The sequence below is a fragment of the Poromitra crassiceps genome, assembly GCF_964638095.1.
Source record: "Poromitra crassiceps genome assembly, contig: HAP1_SCAFFOLD_230, whole genome shotgun sequence".
NCBI classification, from domain to species: Eukaryota; Metazoa; Chordata; class Actinopteri; order Beryciformes; family Melamphaidae; genus Poromitra; species Poromitra crassiceps.
This window is the reverse complement of record NW_028152161.1, coordinates 24,118-43,451: the sequence shown is the minus strand read 5'-3', so window position 1 is coordinate 43,451 and position 19,334 is coordinate 24,118. Positions and strand designations below refer to the sequence as shown.

The following is a 19,334-nucleotide window of genomic DNA, read 5'->3' as shown; positions in this document are numbered from 1 at the left end:
ATTGTTGGCCACAGATGCCAGGATCCTCAGGATTTCGGGGTGGCCAATTAGATTTCAGGGGTGGCCAGTGCCACCCCTGGCCACTCCCTAGAAACTCCCCTGCCGAGATGTGCACACAGGATTTGAGCAGTGCACCTAGACCCCTCCCCCCGGCTGTACAAGGAATTGAGAGTGGAGACAGAAAGTGTCGCAGCTCAAAGCCGCAGTGAAACATGCGCACATGCACACACACGTACACACACACAAACACGTACACACACACACACACACACACACACACACTTGCTCAAACATTCACCGTTTCAACACCTGGGAGTGATTTATCAGACTAAAAGTCCTCTGCTTATTTCATGTTTTTATTGGGGGTGGGGGGCACATGGCGTGGGAATCAAATAGCCTACATTATACATGACATCCTTGCTCCTTTATGAATAAACATTGGAGAAAGCAAATTTGATGCATTTGATTTTGCATGAAATCTCATAAATCTCATAAATCCCATACATTTTTATGGGATTTTGGCACTTAAGGGGTTAATATCTAAAAATGCTCAAGGGTGCTCACCGGGCACCCTCCTTTATTTTGAATAGGTACCCCCAAGGTACAAGAATCAGCAGAGAAAAAAACTTTATCAGACGAAACAAGGTTCATCAAAAAAACAGCCTTTGGCTCCCGGACTATAAGGCCATATTTTGCCATGATGACACACAGACTGGCTGTCTGTCGCGGCTGGTAAATACAGTATGTTGGATTTCCCTGTTGTCCAAACCTCTCTGCAGACAAACTAAGAACTGATTGGTGGCTAACTCCCTAAGTTACAGTAATCTGGGGATGACCTTTCACCAGGAAGTACAAGAATGATGCCAAACCCTCCCGTAGAAATACAATGTAGAATTCACCCTCCCATAAAAATACAATGTAGAATTCACCCTCCCATAGAAATACAATGTAGAATTCACCCTCCCATAGAAATACAATGTAGAATTCTCTGATATAGGCAACGTTTTTATTTCATCAATATCAAAGAGAATACGAGGGGTTAGTGTTACTGGGGGTAACTTTATACTGGGACCCTATGGAGCCAGCCTTGAGTGTCTCACTCTAGCCGGCTGTGCTGTTTACTAAAATTCACTTCATTTTAAAAACTGCGACAGTTCGCACAACTTGAACATAACATACATGTACATATATTACACATCAGACTCTTGAGCTACTTCTGCTCTCACTCAGAATGTCAAAAATATAAGCGATGTGATGTATACTTTTTGAGATATTAATGTTTGTTGTTTTCCACAATAGAAAAACACGGGTAGCGAGCACACTCAAAATGGATTAAAAACTCACTGGGTGCAGGACAAGCAAAGAGTTCAGTAAAGAGAGAAGCCAGCACCCCCAATGTCCTTTCATAGGATTTAAGTAGTTCCTCAAACCTGGGCAGCAGGCAGCAGACAATGAACGTTTCAATTCAATTCAATTCAATTCAATTCAATTCAATTCAATTCAATTCAATTCAATTCAATTCATTCTGCTGCCCAGGTTTGAGGAACTACTTAAATCCTATGAAAGGACATTTGGCGTGCTGGCTTCTCTCTTTATTGTTTTCCACAACTCGTACTCGTTAACTGCCGCGGGGTTCCGCATTTCCGGGTGGTTGTGATGTCACGCTGCACAGCCGCTTTCTCAAGATCATCAGTTTAAGTGCGGCAACACTAGAGACCAGTGATACTCAACTTGCGGCCTGCGGGCCGCATGTGGCCCGCGGGCGCCCCCTGTGTGGCACGCGATGGAATTGCAAAAAACAAAAACAAAAAATTACAGTGCACCTGAACGCAACATGCAAGATACCAGCTGAATAAGTGTCCAAATGTTCATGTCATTCTGGCCAATACTCCACTTCTGTTATAGCATTTCAGTCTGGAATATGGAATATCTTTCAATAATCTATGATTTAGCTGCTAAATTGTCAAATACTGCCATCTGCTCGCTACCCAGGCACTTATGTATGTACTTAAAGGCCGGCTTTACCGTGGGGAATATGAATATATATTAAATCTCACGCCCCTAAGGTTTTCGAATCTGTTGAAATTTTTGAAATTGGTTGTTTCCCGCCAGAGATATCACCAGAAATCCACTCTGTGTGTGTGTGGGGGGGGGGGGGGGGGGGTGGAGGGGAGGGGCGGGTGCGGGGACCCGAAATACTACATTTCCCACAATGCACTGGGCTCGCGTGGCCTTCGTTTCCATGCCCACCCCTCAGGCATTTGGCTGATATCAAACTCCAGTAGGTGGCGGTAATGCACATATATGTTTGCCAACCGCCATAAAACTCAAAGAAGAAGAAGAAGGCTTTGACAATAAAACAAGAGAATAAGAAATAAATCGAAAATAAAATTGCACCAAATTGCACCAAATTTAAACTGAAGTATATATGTCGGGAGATGTCTTCATAAAAAAAAATTCATGCATTTTAAGGCATTTTCGTAGGAGTTACGCGCATCTGATGTTGTAACTATTTTCTGTAAAAATGTGTAAAAATGGGTACATTGCTCAGCGTTGATTTCGTTACTTCAACTCACCTACTACTAGATGTAAAATTTGACGAGCTTTCCAATGCCGCCAGTCCCGTGTCTGTCCGTGCTTCCGTTCCAGAGATAATGGCCCCTATCGTTGCATCAGCGCAGTTTCTAGGCCGAGCGCCAGGCCCAGCGCTAAGCAGTGGGCGTGGACCAGCGCACTTGATATCTTGGTATCGGCGCTAAACTCAGCCTCAACCATTATAACCACGCCTTTTAAGCGTAAAATTATGCATTGTCCGCTCATTGGAGAATTGCAGGGAAGAGACACACGCTTGCCTTTTAAGCTCCAATTCCTGGACAAATCCGGTAAAACCAGACAAAGCCAAGCGCTCCGCCGCCCCCCCCTCCCTTCATCCAGTCTGTCTATCTCCATATATAGGCTATTATTCCATATTATTATGCTTCTCAAACCAATCTAACTGCAGTTTAAATACTGCAAGCATGTAAATACGCTACACTATAGCAAGATCAAAGTGAAAATAATGTTCTAAATGCATCGGATAGAAAAAAATATTGCCTATGGCTGGATGTCATGAGATTAGATGAAAGTTTGGGCAGAATGATATCGTTTTATCTCTTCTCCCCCACTGCACGATGCAACATCCTCTGAATGACACCTATCACTTTTACTGGATCTGATAACTTTATTCTATTTAATTTACTGGATTTTATTATTGAGTAATAGTATTTTATTTGGCCTATGCTTCCCCCCCCCACCCCCTGCCCACAGGCTCTGACAAATATGTTCATTCTCAATAAAATCTTCAGTAATCAATCAGACTGGCTTTAAAAGCCAGGGGGTGCCTGGGAGGGGAGCGGCCGGGCCTCGAGCGGCCTGTCGGCGACCCAGGCCGCGCGCCGCACACCCCAGGTCCCGGTGGAGGGGAGGGGGAGTGGATGGGAGGAGAGCCCTCGCCGTCGCCCTCCGACTCAGTGGTTTCCACTGCTGTAAATCAAATAATTGTATGAGCACTCAATCTGTTTGTCAGTCAGCTCCACTGCTGCACGACCCGCTTGCACGACCACCAGCGCATCACAGCGCACCAGCGCGGCTCCGCTCCCCGCATCTCCTGCGTGATGCGGCGTCCTGTGAGGAGGAGAAGACGGCCCCGTGCAGGGAGAGGAGAACGTATAGAGGACGCCCCTATTAAATTAATCTTTTGCTTTGTCATTGTTTTTCATATTTTATTTAGAATTGTAGCCTAATTAAATATCCCCCTCTCTTTCTCATTCTTTCTTGCACTTAATGTAGGCTACACGGCACCTCGGACAGCTCCGCTGCCACAGACGGGGGAAACATTTGGAAATAATTCTAACTACTCTGCTTTGCAAACAGAAAATATAAATACAACAGACAATTCTTTAATGAATAGCTGTAATGAGAGTGGGGTATGAAGAAGCGCTACACAAACTTTTCTCCAGTTTCTTTCTCTCTTTCTTTCTCTCTCCCTTTCTCTCACATTAAACGATATACATGCCTATAATGTCAATTATCTGAATGAAATAATAATACATATTAATTAGGAATATTAGTAATATTAGTAGCCTAGCTAATTTCGGGGGGGGGGGGGGATAATAAAACGTTGAGCTATATTACACATAAATAGGGATTATTATGATAGCCTAAACTAAATTAATGAAACTGTGCATTACAGCTTCACCCAAAGCCTGAGAAGGGTTGCAATCTTATATTCTATTGTATTCTAAACTATTTTTTTCTATATATTTTATTCTCCATTCACTTTCCTGTCCCTGTGCACAGAATAGGCCTGCTTTTCAAAAGCGCAAAGCGCTAAATGTAGGCCAGCTCGGAAGATATCACAGCGCCGGTATTTAGCGCCGACACGCCCACTTTGGCACATTCTGGGACTGCGCCACGCCCATTCGGCTTAAAGCACATTTGGCAGCCTAAAGCCTATTGCTATTTTCCCGAAACAGGCGCAAGGCACGTTTTTTTGCGGTTAAGGCCCGTAATAGCGCCGATGGCCTGTGGGAGAATAGAGCCCAATATCTCTGGAACCTGGTCTATGGTCTCTTGGCAAGGAGCTATGGAAAGCTAACCTAGCTACCATAGGCTATGCGGTTCCACAAGATGGCTGCCTTTTGCTTTTCGTCGAGAGCTCTGAAGGGGCGTGGAGGACCTCTAGAGGCGGGACCATGGCTCACAATACTTGTAGTTCATAGGCGCTCGAGTTCCGCAAGCGGGGAGGGAAGCCGGGTGACGCGTAACGCGTCATCCGGCCCGAAAAATATGTGAGAGATGCCTGATAGGTCAGGCAGTGAGGCTCCAATTTCAAAAATTTCAACTGATTCTAAAACCTTAGGGGCGTGAGATTTAATATATATTCATATTCCCCACGGTAAAGCCGTCCTTTAACCTAACTAACTATCCGGTGTGCACAACATTGTCAGACTAAACTCTGGCGGACACCCCAAAAACCTACAATCCGCTACAGAAAAATGTATATTGTTTGTTTATTAACTGGCCCGTTGAGTATCCCTGCTGTAGGCCATCAACCAGAGCATGGTAACATCAGTAAGCACCAGCAATAATTAGTAGTTAGAAAAGAAAGGGAACAAAATCATTTTCTGTCAAATATAATGTCATGTAAAAAGACAGATTATACATAAAATGTGCTTGGTAGATGAATGTCAAAAAACGGGAGACGACATTTGTTTTACAGATTCGTTTTTGAGTCGACAAATGAACTTGATCAATATCGCTGCCAAAGTTGAAGAAAATGTTTCATTCAAATAATACTAATATACTAATGCTGCTACTATGTTGCTATCATTACCACCAGTGTGAGTATGCCAATATGGATAACTGATAAGATCGACCGTAAGAATATTTTGATATTTCTCTCTCTCTCTTCTTTTTATTTTTATTCTTTTTATTTTTATTCTGGTATTAGTACTTGGATAAATTGTTATTATATCCCTCCTTGAGAACAAATGCAGTGAATTGACTTTTGATGCTGAATAATCTTTCGTGATATGTTTCAGAGATGAAGCTGCTGGTCTGTGTCCTCGCTCTGGGCCTCTGCCTCTGCAGTCACTCCAACCCAACAGGTACATCCTATATGCAATAGACAGGTTTCTTTAAAATTGTTATTCCCAATCATGCCTTAATTTTCTTTCATACGCGTTTGTTTGTTTGTTTGTTTGTTTGTTTATTTATTTATGTATTTATTTATTTATGTATTTATTTGTTTGTTTGTTTGTTTATTTATTAAAACAGACACTTTACACCACAATTATTGTATTTACTGTGAATTTTGCTAATGTCTAATTAATGTACCCGGGCTTTTGCCCTGCTTGTTTTTTTACCTGTCCTTGTATGTGTAGCTACATACTTGGCCAATAAAGCTGATTCTGATTCTGATTTGTAAAGTTCTATCACTGCATACGGTATCAACCTACTCTGGTTTCGAACTTAACCACGACATAGCAACTTGTTTCATATCCTTTTGTCATGATGATCAACTTCATATCTCTGTTTCTTTTCATTCGCAGGGGAATATCTTGGCGGTCCTTTTCTCGGAAGTTGTTTTGAGGAAGCAAAGAAAATTGTCGACGATGCATACAAGTACTCCAGAGAAGTGTGAGTCCACCTTTGACTTTTCTTCATCCTACAGAGTGAATGAACTACAGAGTGAACTCCTGGATTGTCGTCGGAATGAATTCTGAAAGCGTACACTGAAAAGCTATTTCACGTAGTAGCTACTCTGCAATGTGCATTCAAACGATTCAGTATAATTCAATAGCTTTAGTCATTTTAAGAATACGTACTAGAAGTGATTGAAAGGACTTGTATGTAATTTTCACCGATTCATCGCTAATTGATTTGTGAATGCTCTTTCTGGGACCCTAACCATGTCTACATATGTGCCTGTTGCTGTGTCAGGAGTCTCAGCAGGGTCCGCACGGAGGTGGTGAAGCCTCATGACATCCTGCGTCTGATGAAGCAGCCACGAGGAGACACGCGCTCCGCGGTCAGGTCTGCAGACTACATGGTCCAGACCCTCCGTCTGCTGCACGACAGGGTCCACCACGTGCACAAGCGCTCCCTCAATGCCACAGGTCAGGACTGAATCTAATACAAGCATTTCCCCAGGGGGATGATACAAAAGTATACAGATATCAAATATGGTAAATGGTCTCCATTTATAGAGCGCTTTTATCCAAAGCGCTTTACAATCAGTAGGTACATTTACCCATTCACACAGACATGGCGGCAAGCTACCACACAGGGTGCTGGCACACCATCGGGAGCAATTTGGGCTTCAGTATCTTGCCGAAGGACACTTTGACATGCAGACTGGAGGAGATGGGGATCGAACCACCGAACCTATTTTATCCGGCACGATCAGTGGACCCGCTTTACCTCCTGAGCTACAGCCAGCCCACAAATACAAAAATGCACCAGACTAGAGAGCATAATGGAGACACACTTAGAAGCGTGCTCGCATGTGCGCGCACACACACGCACGCACACACACACACTCACACGTGCGCGCGTGCATTGTTTTTTGGGGGGGGGTTTCCCTTGTTCTCATTGAGGGCAAAAAGTCTGTTACGGTGTCAGTTTCATCATGTGTGGGCCAACTACAAAAGATCTGTGTCACGTCCCTCAGATTTACTCACAGAGGAGCAGCTGAGGAGCCTCGCCGAGATCAGCGGATGTTCCGGTCGGACCAGGGAACCATCCTGCCGCACGATCCAAAACCTGGACAAATACCGCACAGCCAACAGCGTCTGCAACAACCTGTAAGAGCAACAATGTAGCAACAATGTAACAAGTATAGCAACATGAGACAGGCTTACATTATAGGCTTACATTTTGACTATAGAGGAATGAGTAAAACTTTGAATTAATTTTATAGACCCTTTCCACAGCAACCGTTTTGAGGTGGTAAAGCAGGAAGTAACACAGGTGTGACCAATAACATAATAACGAGGGCCCTGGCAATGGAACACCTACATGGAATGGGACCATCATTATGGTAAATGGCCTGCATTTATATAGCGCTTAAAGCGCTTTACAATCAGTAGATAGTCTACATTCACCCATTCATACACCAATGGCAGCAGGCTACCACGCAGGGTGCCTACACACCATCGGGAGCAAGGAGGGTTAAGTTTAGTTTAGTTTAGTTTATTAGGATCCCCATTAGCCATAACACAAGGCAACAGCTACTCTTCCTGGGGTCCACAGTCAAAACAAACAATACAGATACATTACAAATATGCAAAGTAAAAGACAAAACACATTTTAAAATCATAAATTTAAGACAAACAAGAGAAAACAAACAAAAACTCACTCAACCTGGTTCTAAATACAGCATATGTCCATCCAAATAACCATGTAACCTCCATCACAATCTTCCTAAAATACTATACAGTATATACAGGCATATAATACTATAATATAATACATCTACCTATAGCCTAATACATTACTATCCTTATGTTATATAACGCCTAACTATATTACTACATTAATTACTATCACCTCTATACGATATCTAGGTGTATAATCACTATTTCTAATACCAGTTCCATTCATTGCGTATAATTAACTAGTTATGAAATTATAAAATGTACTTTTAGCCTCTTTTTAAGTCTATATCTACTTTCTATATTTATAATTGTAGGAGGTAGAGCATTCCATTCAGACATGGCTCGGTACATGACAGATTTTTTCATTGCATTTGTTCTTGGCCTAGGTAAAGTAAAATGCTCCCTCACCACCTGTCTGGTAGCGCGGGTATGTCTGTCACATGTATATTATATAAACATTCTGGTTCCTTGCTACCACAGATCTTTCTAAAAAACAAAATTAGACTCACAAGCAGTCTTTGTTCCACCATCAGCCATGCTAGTTTTTTATGCATTAGCACTGCACTTGACCTGTAATTACATTTAAGTGCAATACGAGCTGCTTTGTTTTGACCAATTTGTAGTTTCCTTAGTTCCTGTTTTGATGCACTGGACCACACAGCAGGACAGTAGTCAAGATGACACAAGACCAGTGCTTGTATAACCTGGACCACTGAATCAGATGTTAAATACTCAGCAGATCTTCTGATTAATGCTAACCCCTTCCCCATTTTCTTAGTTATGTGATCAATATGTAATGACCATGAAAGATGATTGTCCAATGTTACACCCAGTAGCTTGGTTTCACTGACCTGTTCAATTTCTGTTCCATTCAGTATTAGATTTAACTTTGGATTAGATTGCAGCACACTCTGCGAACCAAACACTATGCATTTTGTCTTTGAACTATTCAACACCATTCTATTATCAGTTATCCATTTTAAGACCAACAGAATCTCTTTGTTGAGAGCCTCTGTCAGATCCTCCACTGACTCAGATGCAGATAAGTGTCTTGCCGAAGGACACAACGACAGCAGCTGGGAGGGAGCGGGGATCGAACCACCAACCCTTGCGTCATTGGCCGACCCACTGTACCTCCTGAGCTAAAGCCGCCCACATCATTAATGGTATCGGTTACGTACTTTGGCTTTACTTCCTGCTTTACTACCTCAAAATGGTTGCTGTGAAAAGGGTCTATAAAGTAGGAAATCTAAAGTGCTCTTTTTTCCTCAAAACACTCCCTTTTGACGAAGCACTTCTTTAGCTTTCTTTGGGAGGTATATTGCATTTTAATTTACTTAATATTATTATATACCTATATATACTTAATATACGTGTGTCTTTTGCTCACTTAAAAAAGCAAGCACACATTTTAAAAAATCACATTTTTAAACATCCATGCAGTGTTGTTATTATAATTCATGTTGGATTAATAGAGAGGCAAAGTGACCGCCTACTTCCTGCTTCAGCACTGTACCAGAGATTTTCACCCGCCATTTATTTTCCCATCCACATTTCGTAAAATGCGTATAAAAATAGTTTTACTTGTTCAAACCAAACGGTACAGATATATTTAGAAACAGGAGAGATCGCATAACATTTCACTGGGACCAAAACGTAAAGAAAATGCAGGTTTAAAGAAAATATTTTTTCGATGTTTTTTTTTTTTGGTCCGAGTGAAATGTTCTATGGTCTCTCCCGATTATAGCGTTAGCTGAACGGTTTGGTTCGACGACGTACAACTATTTTATAAGCATTTTACGAAATGTCTAAGGGAAAATAAATGGCGGATGAAAATCTCTGGTACAGTGCTGAAGCAGGAAGTGACGTTCCACTTTGCCTCTCTATGGAAACTTGGCTAGAATCTGTTTATTTCAAGACCATCTTTGGGGAAAGTTACTTTTGAAACAAATTAGTTACTTTACTTCTCTGAAATAGCAACTAGTTACTTTACTATGTTGGTTTTTATGAAAACTAACCACTGGATTACTTTCAAGTTACTCACTTGAAAACGTGACTTTAAAATACCTTCTGCTGATGACCTCACTCTTATTGTGCAGAACTGAGTACACAATCAATTGTTATCTAAAGAAAAGCCTATGAAAGGCAAAGGAGCTTTCTGGGCCCCACTGATAGACGATAAGCGAGGGAGGCGGAGCCTTGATCTTGCCTAGTCTCAAAGTAAACAGCAGATAGCGCTCACCACAGATAGAGAGCCAAAGTGGAACGCCACTTCCTGCTTCAGCACTGTACCAGAGATTTTCATCCGCCATTTATTTTCCCATAGACATTTCGTAAAATGCTTATAAAAATAGTTTTACTGGTTCAAACCAAACGGTTCAGATATATTTAGAAACAGGAGAGATCGCATAATATTTCACTCAGACAAAAACGTAAAAAGAAATGCGGGTTCGAAGAAAATATTTTTTCGATGTTTTTTTAAGTTTTGGTCCAAGTGAAATGTTCTATGGTCTCTCCCGATTATAGCGTTAGCTGAACGTTTGGTTTGAACCAGTAAAACTCTTTTTATAAGCATTTTACGAAATGTCTATGGGAAAATAAATGGCGGATGAAAATCTCTGGTACAGTGCTGAAGCAGGAAGTAGGCGGTCACTTTGCCTCTCTATTGGGAAGTTCTTTCAATTCTCCAATGCACAGCTTAGAGTTAATAATAGTGCAAAAAAAATCATTTTAATTTGGCCTGAAAATGTAACCATTTTAAAGAAAAAGTAATGAAATGCAAGTTTTAGAAGGTAACTCATAGCTGATTGCATCAAATGAAAAATAAACGCATCAAGTTACCCGTTACCACAGAAATGTAATCTGACTGAGTAACGTATGAAATGTAACGCGCTGCCCCTAACACTGTTCCTGACTGAGAGTCAGGGAGGCTGAGTGGTGCTTACAATCAGAGGAAATATGTGTGCAATACAGTATGTCTAAACATCTTGGGCCACATGTGAACATTTCCCTCGGCTTCCTCAAGTGAAAAATGTCGATCTCTCGTCTGCGTTTAGAGAGAGACCTCGTCTCGGAGCCTCCAACACCGCTCTGGCCCGCTGGCTGCCTGCCCAGTATGCTGATGGAGTCGGGGAACCACAGGGGTTTGACAAGACACGCAGCTTCAACAACTTCATGCTGCCCCTGGTACGCCTGAAATACCCGACTATCGCCTTGAGTCAAATACATTTTGACTATTGAGAATATAACCAACCGATTCTCCTCTAGGTCAGACAGGTCTCCAACAACATCCTCAGGATACGAGGAGGGGACACGAGCGTGGAAAACGACAGGCTGTACACGCACATGTTGACCCTGTTCGGCCAGTGGAACGACCACGATCTCACCTTCACGCCCTTCTCACCCAGCATCCGCTCCTTCTCAAGCGGCATTGACTGTGAGGAGAGCTGCGAGCGCACGGAGCCTTGCTTCCCCATTGAGGTGGGTGATACGGCTCACAGCCAAGCTCAGGCACTTTCCATGACGTTCCCCCACTACTGTGTTTTCAGTAGAAGATCCTGGGCCATATCCTACGCCCAGGTTATCTCTGCTAGTTTCAAGCACTCAAAATGTCCCCCTTTTTCTTTTACCACTGGGTCAGTACAGCAAAGGACGTGTTTCAGCAACCCAGTGGTAATTAAAAGAGAAGAATTGAGATGTTGAGTGCTAGAAACTAGCAAAGATCATACTTGCCCTTGCCCTTGTACTTGCACTGGGCATAAGATATGACCTCCTCTGTCTAACCTGTTTTTGTTTTTTTGTTTTTTTATACAAACAGATTCCTGGAGATGACCCCACCAGGCGTTCTGGGCCGGACAGCTGCATCCCCACGTTCAGATCAGCACCTGTTTGTGGAACAGGAGTCTCGGCCTTCAACTTTGGCGGAGAGGCCAACAAGAGGGAGCAGCTCAACACTCTGACCGCCTTCCTGGATCTTGGACAGGTGTACGGCTCCGACGAGAAGGTAGCGGTTTTCCTTCGCGATCTCACCAGCGACGAGGGCTTGCTGCGCGTCAACGACAGGTTCCGAGACTCTGGGCGAGAGCTGCTGCCCTTCATCGATGTCAACCCGGAAATGTGCGCCACACGCCGCAGAACCACCAACGACTCGAATGCGGCAGAGGTGCCCTGTTTCGTTGCAGGTTGGTGTGAGCTCTGCTTGAATGAATGAATGAAGGAATGAATGAAAGCTTTATTTCGGACAAATAATAATAAATAAAATAATGTATATACAATAGAACGAAATACCAAAGGAAGAAAACAGAATAGTTAATCATAATACAATGCCAGCGGCAAAAGTCCGAAAAGGAGTAGGCTGAAGTACAATGTACTTACCGGCATATAGTCCTACCCCCAAGTTTTATTTTTTTATTGTTTTATTGTTTTATTGTTTTATGGTTCAGTCTTTTAATTGTGTGTATACTTGCTTTAATTGGGTCTGCTTTTATTGTTTTAACTGTTTTGAACGGCCCACCATTGCTATCCCTTCACCTGCGTTACTGTACTCCTATGTATTTTTATTGCCTGTTAAGCACTTTGTAACATTTGTTTTGAAAAGTACTATATAAGTAAAGTTTATTATTATTATTATTATTATTATTATTATTATTATTATTATTATTATATTATTATAATTCATTTCCAAAGTTTAATCAGTTGACTTCCGCACATAGACACCTTGCCTACTAGGTATGATTAAGGTTATAATTAAGGTATAATTCGTTATAATTTATTAATGACTTATATTGTTGATCTTTACTCATTTCTTGCTTGTGCCTGAGTTTAAAAAGGAAGGAATGAACACCACAAATAAACTCTGTACCTGTACACTTGTTGACGGGATGTAAATGGGTTGTACACAGTTGTTTCATGTGTGTTTTGCGTCATTCAGGTGATGTCCGCGTGAATGAGAACATCGCCCTGACCTCTTTGCACACGCTGTTTATGCGCGAGCACAACCGCTTGGCCCGTGGACTGCGGAGAATCAACCCGCAGTGGGACAGTGAGACGCTCTACCAGGAGGCGCGCAAGATCATGGGTGCTTACGCGCAGGTAACAAAACCAGCACTATCAACACTCATATTTACGTCTCAAATCTCCAATGTGTGTGTGTGTCTGATGCTGTACTACTACACCTTAATGACTTACACCCCAAACATCTCGTCTCCCCTAGGTGATTGTGTTCCACGACTATCTGCCGCATATTGTGGGCGACGAAGTGTTCCGCGCAAAGCTCACGCCGAGCCGGTACCCGGGATATAATCCCAACGTTGACCCCAGCATTGCCAACGTGTTTGCGACAGCAGCGTACCGCTTTGCCCACTTGGCCATCCAGCCTATCCTCCCCCGTCTGGATGCAAACTACACAGAGAGTAGACGCTTCCCCAATGTCCCCTTATTCAAGGCCTTCGTCACCCCCTGGAGGATTGTCTTTGAGGGTACGTGGTAAAGTGATAACTGCAGTTTGTTTCTGGTACTCAGTATAAAAGTACAGTTCAGTAACACACCACCAAGAAATACACACCAAGAATATTGCCTAATACACCAAAGTATTGCACAAATGGATCGGCGAGTGCTGTCTTGAGGATTATAGTCTGTGTGCGGGCCCGGCAGATCAGGAAGTGAAATGAAATGGTTTACGGCAGCCACTTCGGCCTTAACCACAGAATTACAAAATTACTTTCAAACAAACTGTTAGAATATAACGAGAGATGTTCGCGAGAGTAGAAAGCCCTGTGAAGTAGCGAGGAAAGCCGTCCTTCTTGTTTTCGGTCTGTTGCTAGGCAGAGCGAAACGGTTTACGGCAGCTGTAAACTGTTGCTAGGCAGAGCGAAACGGTTTACGGCAGCTGTAAACTGTTGCTAGGCAGAGCGAAACGGTTTACGGCAGCTGTAAACTGTTGCTCGGCAGAGCGAAACGGTCTGCCTGGCCCGCACACAGACTATAATCATCAAGAAAGCACTCGCCGTTTCACTCGGCGTTGGTCTCATCTACTATTAGAGGTAAGATGTTAGGCATCGATATTAAATTTATAGACTGTTTAGTAACAATCGAAAATTTTGCTCGTTGTTGCTTTAAACCTTGCACAGATCCCCTACAACAAGATATTGCATATTTCTCCCACTAAAAGACCGTAGTGGTAAATATTGCACAGATCAAGAAGATACAGTATTGCCACAATAAGATGCTCTTCTGTCTCTCCGTGTGTAGGTGGCATTGACCCTCTGATCCGTGGTATGATTAGTCGTCCAGCTAAAAAGAACATTCAGGATTCCATGATGGTGGAAGCTCTGAGGGACCGGCTCTTCCAATTCGTCCGGGAGCTGGCTTTGGACCTGGGCTCTCTCAACATGCAGAGGGGACGCGAGCACGGACTGCCTGGTACTGCCTGCTTACACGCCTCACTCACACTTTGAACGGTGCATGAACATCTGTTCATCCTGCCATCTCTTTCCTTCCTTGTATATCTACGTATGTAATGTTGGTTGTTTACTCCACTAGGCTACAACGCATGGCGCAAGTTCTGCAAGCTGTCTGAGCCTAGGAATGAGAGGGAGCTGGCCCTGGTCCTGAACAACGCGGAGCTGGCCCGTAAGCTGATTCAGCTCTACGGCACGCCTGCCAACATCGACCCCTGGATGGGAGGCGTAGCCGAGCCGTTCGTCACCGACGGCCGCGTCGGGCCGCTGTTCGCCTGCCTTATCGGAAGCCAGTTCCAGAAGATCCGCGAGGGTGACAGGTGATTACACCTGTGTGTGTGTGTGTGTGTGTGTGTGTGTGTGTGTGTGTGTGTGTGCGTGCGTGCGTGCGTGCGTGCGTGCGTGCGTGCGCAGGTGTGTGTGTGTGTGTCAGAGATGCTCACAAGTCCATTTTTTGCAAGTCCAAGTCTCAAGTCTTTGAGGTAGAGTCAAGTCTCAAGTCTCATATCTGAGAGGGAAATATAATGCATACATGCAGGCATAATGCATTTTGTCAGTCCTACTCAAGATAATATTATTTTTTGTGACTCACTCTTCTCTGCAGCCCAGTAGTACCTAGGAAACAATGTGTAGCATTTTTCCTAACAAAGTGAGGAGAATATAAGATTCACTCATTGGCTGAGGAGACGAGTAAGCCACAGTGCTACATGGCCTGTGGTTGGCTAAGTGAACAGTGTGTACTGTTGGCCGTTTGTCTTCGGAAGCAGAATCTGAACTGAGAAAAGTGAAACTGAATTGAGAAATCTGAATTTGAAATCAATTTCAATTCAGTTTAGAAAGTTTAAATCTTCTCTTAGTTAAAATGGGCTAAGTGGGTGGTGTCTGTGGGCTCAGTGTGACGGTGTGGTTCAGTCACGATTGTGATGTCATCAGTGATGATGTCATCAGTGATGTCACTTGAGCAATCCTGATGGCATCATCAGTGATGTCACTTGAGCAATTGTGATGTCATCAGTGATGTCAGTGATGTCACTCGTCATCAGTGGAGAAGAGGACAAGTGGCGCATCATCATCATATGGCGCATAGCGTGCGAGATTCCTAGTTTAGTAAAAGTCGCATTCAATTTCTAATTGTGACAATATACTACTAAATTACATTTAAGTAATTCATTCATGCAATCTCTGTTGGCACTCATCTCTTTCCACTCTACTCTTCTTTGCACTTTGCAGGATGTGGTGGCAGAACCCAGGCATCTTCACCCCCCAGCAGAGGCTGGCTCTGGAGAACGTCACCCTGTCCAGGATCATCTGTGACAACACTGGCATCAACTCCGTCCCCCAAGACGCCTTCAGTATCCAATCACGGTCAAACAGGCGCATCCTCTGCTCTTCTCGAGAACTCCGCTCCGTCGACCTGACGGCCTGGAGAGAGACACCCAGCCGCTGCACAGAGGACCCTCAAGGTGAAACGGCACTGCATTCACCCATTGATTCGACATTGTCAATGTTTCACAGAATTTGTCACTTGATTTCTTTATGGATCACTTGTATGAAAATCAGACTTCATGTGGTGTGTGGTCTTGCAGGGGTCGGCTGCCAGCAGGTTGCTACGTAGGTACGGCGGGCAGTGGACACGCAGCACTCCTCATCGAACGAGGTAGTCAATACATGTTATGTTTTTTATTGATGGTAGTATTTATTGATCTATTTAAAAGATGTATGTGCACTGTATATATACTGATTCTCTTAAATGGCTCCAAACTTCCAAATAATACAAAGAATATGAAGTCACAGAGATTGAACATGAATGAATGATGATATTGAACAACAACAACAACTGGCAGAAGCTACAGGTCACGTAGAAGGCAGGACAGAATGCGTGTTAGCTGCAGCGTTTCCCCTAAAAGCCATACAACTCTAATGGTTGACATGTTTGTTTTTCTTATGGCACTTTAAAGGCTATGGCTGCACTGATGTTGTATGGTGTATGGTGTAGTATGCGGTGTATTGCTACTACCACTACTAGGGGTGCACCGATCGATCGGCAAGCAATCTGTATCGGCCGATTTTGACCTCAAATATGCGATCGGCTGATTGCCGATATTTCGGCTGATTGCTGATATTTTTTTATATATATTTTTTTTTTTTCCTTTTTTTTTTTTTAAATAAAAAAAAGCCCTATCACTAATCAGGCTTTCCAACGATATAAAATACAATGCCAATTGGTATTATTAAAGGGGAGAAATAATCGACCAAAATAACGTTTCCAAACTTTTTTTGAGGAGTTTATATATCGGTGATCGGTAATCGGTGATCGGTCGATGATCGGTTGGGCAGATATTTCCCATAGGCGATCGGCAATCGGTGATCGGTTGCAAAAAACGTGATCGATGCACCCCTAACCACTACCTGTACTGAAAACTAATCTACCAGCCTGGCCATGTGCTAATAAAGTAAACTTGAAACTCTAACAACAACAAAGATGTTAATGAAACATAAGTCTTAAGGAGAAAACAGTTGAAAATTATTAAAAGCAGACTATAAAAGCCTGCCTACAGTACGGTATAGCTCGGATCCAGACCAAGCAGTGAAGTCAATTCTCAAACTAACACACATTGCCCACATAGAGCAATGTGGTCCAGAGATGAATATTTTAGTTTTCATCTGAGAAACTGTAGAATGTGGCTCAGTAGGCTGCTATGACTTTCTCATTGGGACAGGGAATTACAGTAATAAAGTATTTGATATGTACTATGTGCGCACAGGACTCTGTGCGCCCAGGGACTACAGATGCAAATTAGCTCGTAGCTATCTCTGGTGCAATATGTTTATTGTGTACTGTCCCTGCTCAAATAAACAATAAAGATAAGATAAGATAAAGCCTGGATGACATCAGCTTACATAACAATAGCATCTTATTTCTATCAGTCTTTTGTCATCTGTCTTTCTTTTTTGATACATTTTTATAGACATTTTTTACTTTTGGTTTTGGTTTAATTTTAGTTTATTTATTTGCACATAGTAAAATCAATAACAAACGAGAGGAAATAAGCGGATAAAAAAAAAGATTGCGCAAAAATAGACCAGACGCAACATATAAAGCACCCGAAGAAAAAAGAAAATATTCAAATCCAAGGGTTTCCAAACTTTTCAGCCGCTGACCGCCAAAATAACGGTGCCAGAGGCTCGCGACCCCCACTATCCCCGGAGGTGGTTGAAGCATACAAACTTTTGTGCGTACATGCTGAGAATTTTGTAAACAAAACAAACAAAATGTAACAATCACGGTTAAAAATGTGTTATTTCTAATCTTTTTTTCTTTTTTTTATAACTTTGTTTATTAGTTTTTATAAGAAAATAAAGACATCACAAAAAAATACAATACAGAACACACAATGCAATACAAATAAAATAAAAACAAAATCGTGATACACAAGAAAGGTTACATACAGCCGTACAGGATATCGGATGTAAGTTATATGGGGATGAGATCATTGTATTTTCCCAGCAGGTTGACAATGGGTTGCCAAATTTTTGGAAATACCCCTTCTCGTTTTGAGATAGTAAATCGGGATTTTCTCTAGATGCAACACATTTCCTACTTCCTTAAGCCACATATGAAATGTCGGACAATTCTCAGATTTCCAGGACTGTAGCAGCAGTTTTCTGGCTAGCAGAGTGGATAGAGAGATGGCCTGGGCCTCATATCTATCTCTCACCCTGCCCGGCTCAACTACACCAAACAGTGCAGTTAGAGGATCAGGGGGAAACTCCTTATCAAAAGCTTTAGAAAGAAAATCAAATAAATTACCCCAAAAAGTTTGCAACTTATGGCATTGTATAAATAAATGAGATAGAGTTCCCTCATCTTTCAAGCATTTCACACAGAGGGCTGAGGAATCTTTGAAAATCCTATGCAGCCTAGAGGGAGAAAAGTGCAATCTGTGCACTACTTTGAATTGTATCAAAGCGTGCCTAACATTTATAGAATATAAATATATATATATATAGAATATTGTCAATACAGGCTTCCCACATCTCATCCGTCATTTCAGTGCCCAATTCTCTCTGCCAGCCCTCCTTAAACCAGTTTGATGATGGGCTATTTACATTCTGAAAGCTGCCATAGAAACGAGACACTGCGCCTTTAATGAAAGGTTTAATAGACAAAAAACTATCCAAAGCAGCATGGTTAGGTTTCTGCTGATATTGGGGGACATGTGAAGTGACGCAATTGTAAAAAATATATATATACAATAAAACTCAAATCCATCCTCGAGTGTGAATGTGACGTTGCCTGTGTGCTTCTCCGCAGGTGCCCTAGGTATGAGCTATGGTCCAGCAGCCGCCAGCGCCACAGCTGCACTCCGCCTTTTCTGTCCCACTGGGCGACTACATTCCCTCTTCAGATAAAACCACACATTTACCTCAGATCATCTACAACGGACAGAACCCCCACTACAACACAACAGCTGGTGCCGCACGGCTACCAGGGTTTCCAGGGCGGTCGCCGAAGGTCAACGGGAGACACAGTGCTGCAGCTAGAGCAGGGGGTCAGGGTGTGGCTGGAGACCAAGGCCTGAGCACCAACAGCTTCTTCTCTAGACACTCTTCTCTGTGTGACTCTGTGTGCAATGTTGCCAGATCTCGCGAGAGAAACAAGCAACCGGGTCTTCTTCAGACCTGGTTTTTCTCGCGATATCTGGCAACTGTCTGTGTGCACAAACTCTACCTCTCCGGACCGCCTCGCCTCCCTCCAACAACACAGTAGTGGTCTGTCTGCTTTAGGATCTATAAACTAGTTAATTTTCTGTGAATCTGGTCATATGAGATATTAATTTTTATTCATTTGCTATCATTTTTGTCCATCAGTAGACCTGGCTAGGGCAAATCTACCACAAAACTGTACGTTACACATGTTTTATATGTTTTAGCCTATACGTTTTAGCCTATACAT

General features: G+C 42.8%; 1 protein-coding gene across 1 annotated transcript in view; it reads left to right on the top strand.

Moving 5' to 3' along the window:
• LOC310770798 (eosinophil peroxidase-like) overlaps positions 1-18,960 on the top strand; it is a gene marked incomplete at both ends in the record, with an annotated part of 34,715 nt that extends 15,755 nt beyond the window's left edge. The window contains 14 exons of the mRNA XM_083663511.1: positions 5,583-5,648; positions 6,093-6,180; positions 6,484-6,659; positions 7,214-7,346; positions 10,976-11,105; positions 11,187-11,399; positions 11,737-12,100; positions 12,850-13,010; positions 13,132-13,396; positions 14,169-14,339; positions 14,460-14,697; positions 15,608-15,840; positions 15,964-15,988; positions 18,693-18,960. Of these exons, the coding sequence (XP_083519637.1) occupies positions 5,583-5,648; positions 6,093-6,180; positions 6,484-6,659; positions 7,214-7,346; positions 10,976-11,105; positions 11,187-11,399; positions 11,737-12,100; positions 12,850-13,010; positions 13,132-13,396; positions 14,169-14,339; positions 14,460-14,697; positions 15,608-15,840; positions 15,964-15,988; positions 18,693-18,960 (2,531 nt within the window). The remainder of the gene's footprint in view (positions 1-5,582; positions 5,649-6,092; positions 6,181-6,483; positions 6,660-7,213; positions 7,347-10,975; positions 11,106-11,186; positions 11,400-11,736; positions 12,101-12,849; positions 13,011-13,131; positions 13,397-14,168; positions 14,340-14,459; positions 14,698-15,607; positions 15,841-15,963; positions 15,989-18,692) is intronic.
• Between the last annotated feature and the right edge of the window lie 374 nt (positions 18,961-19,334).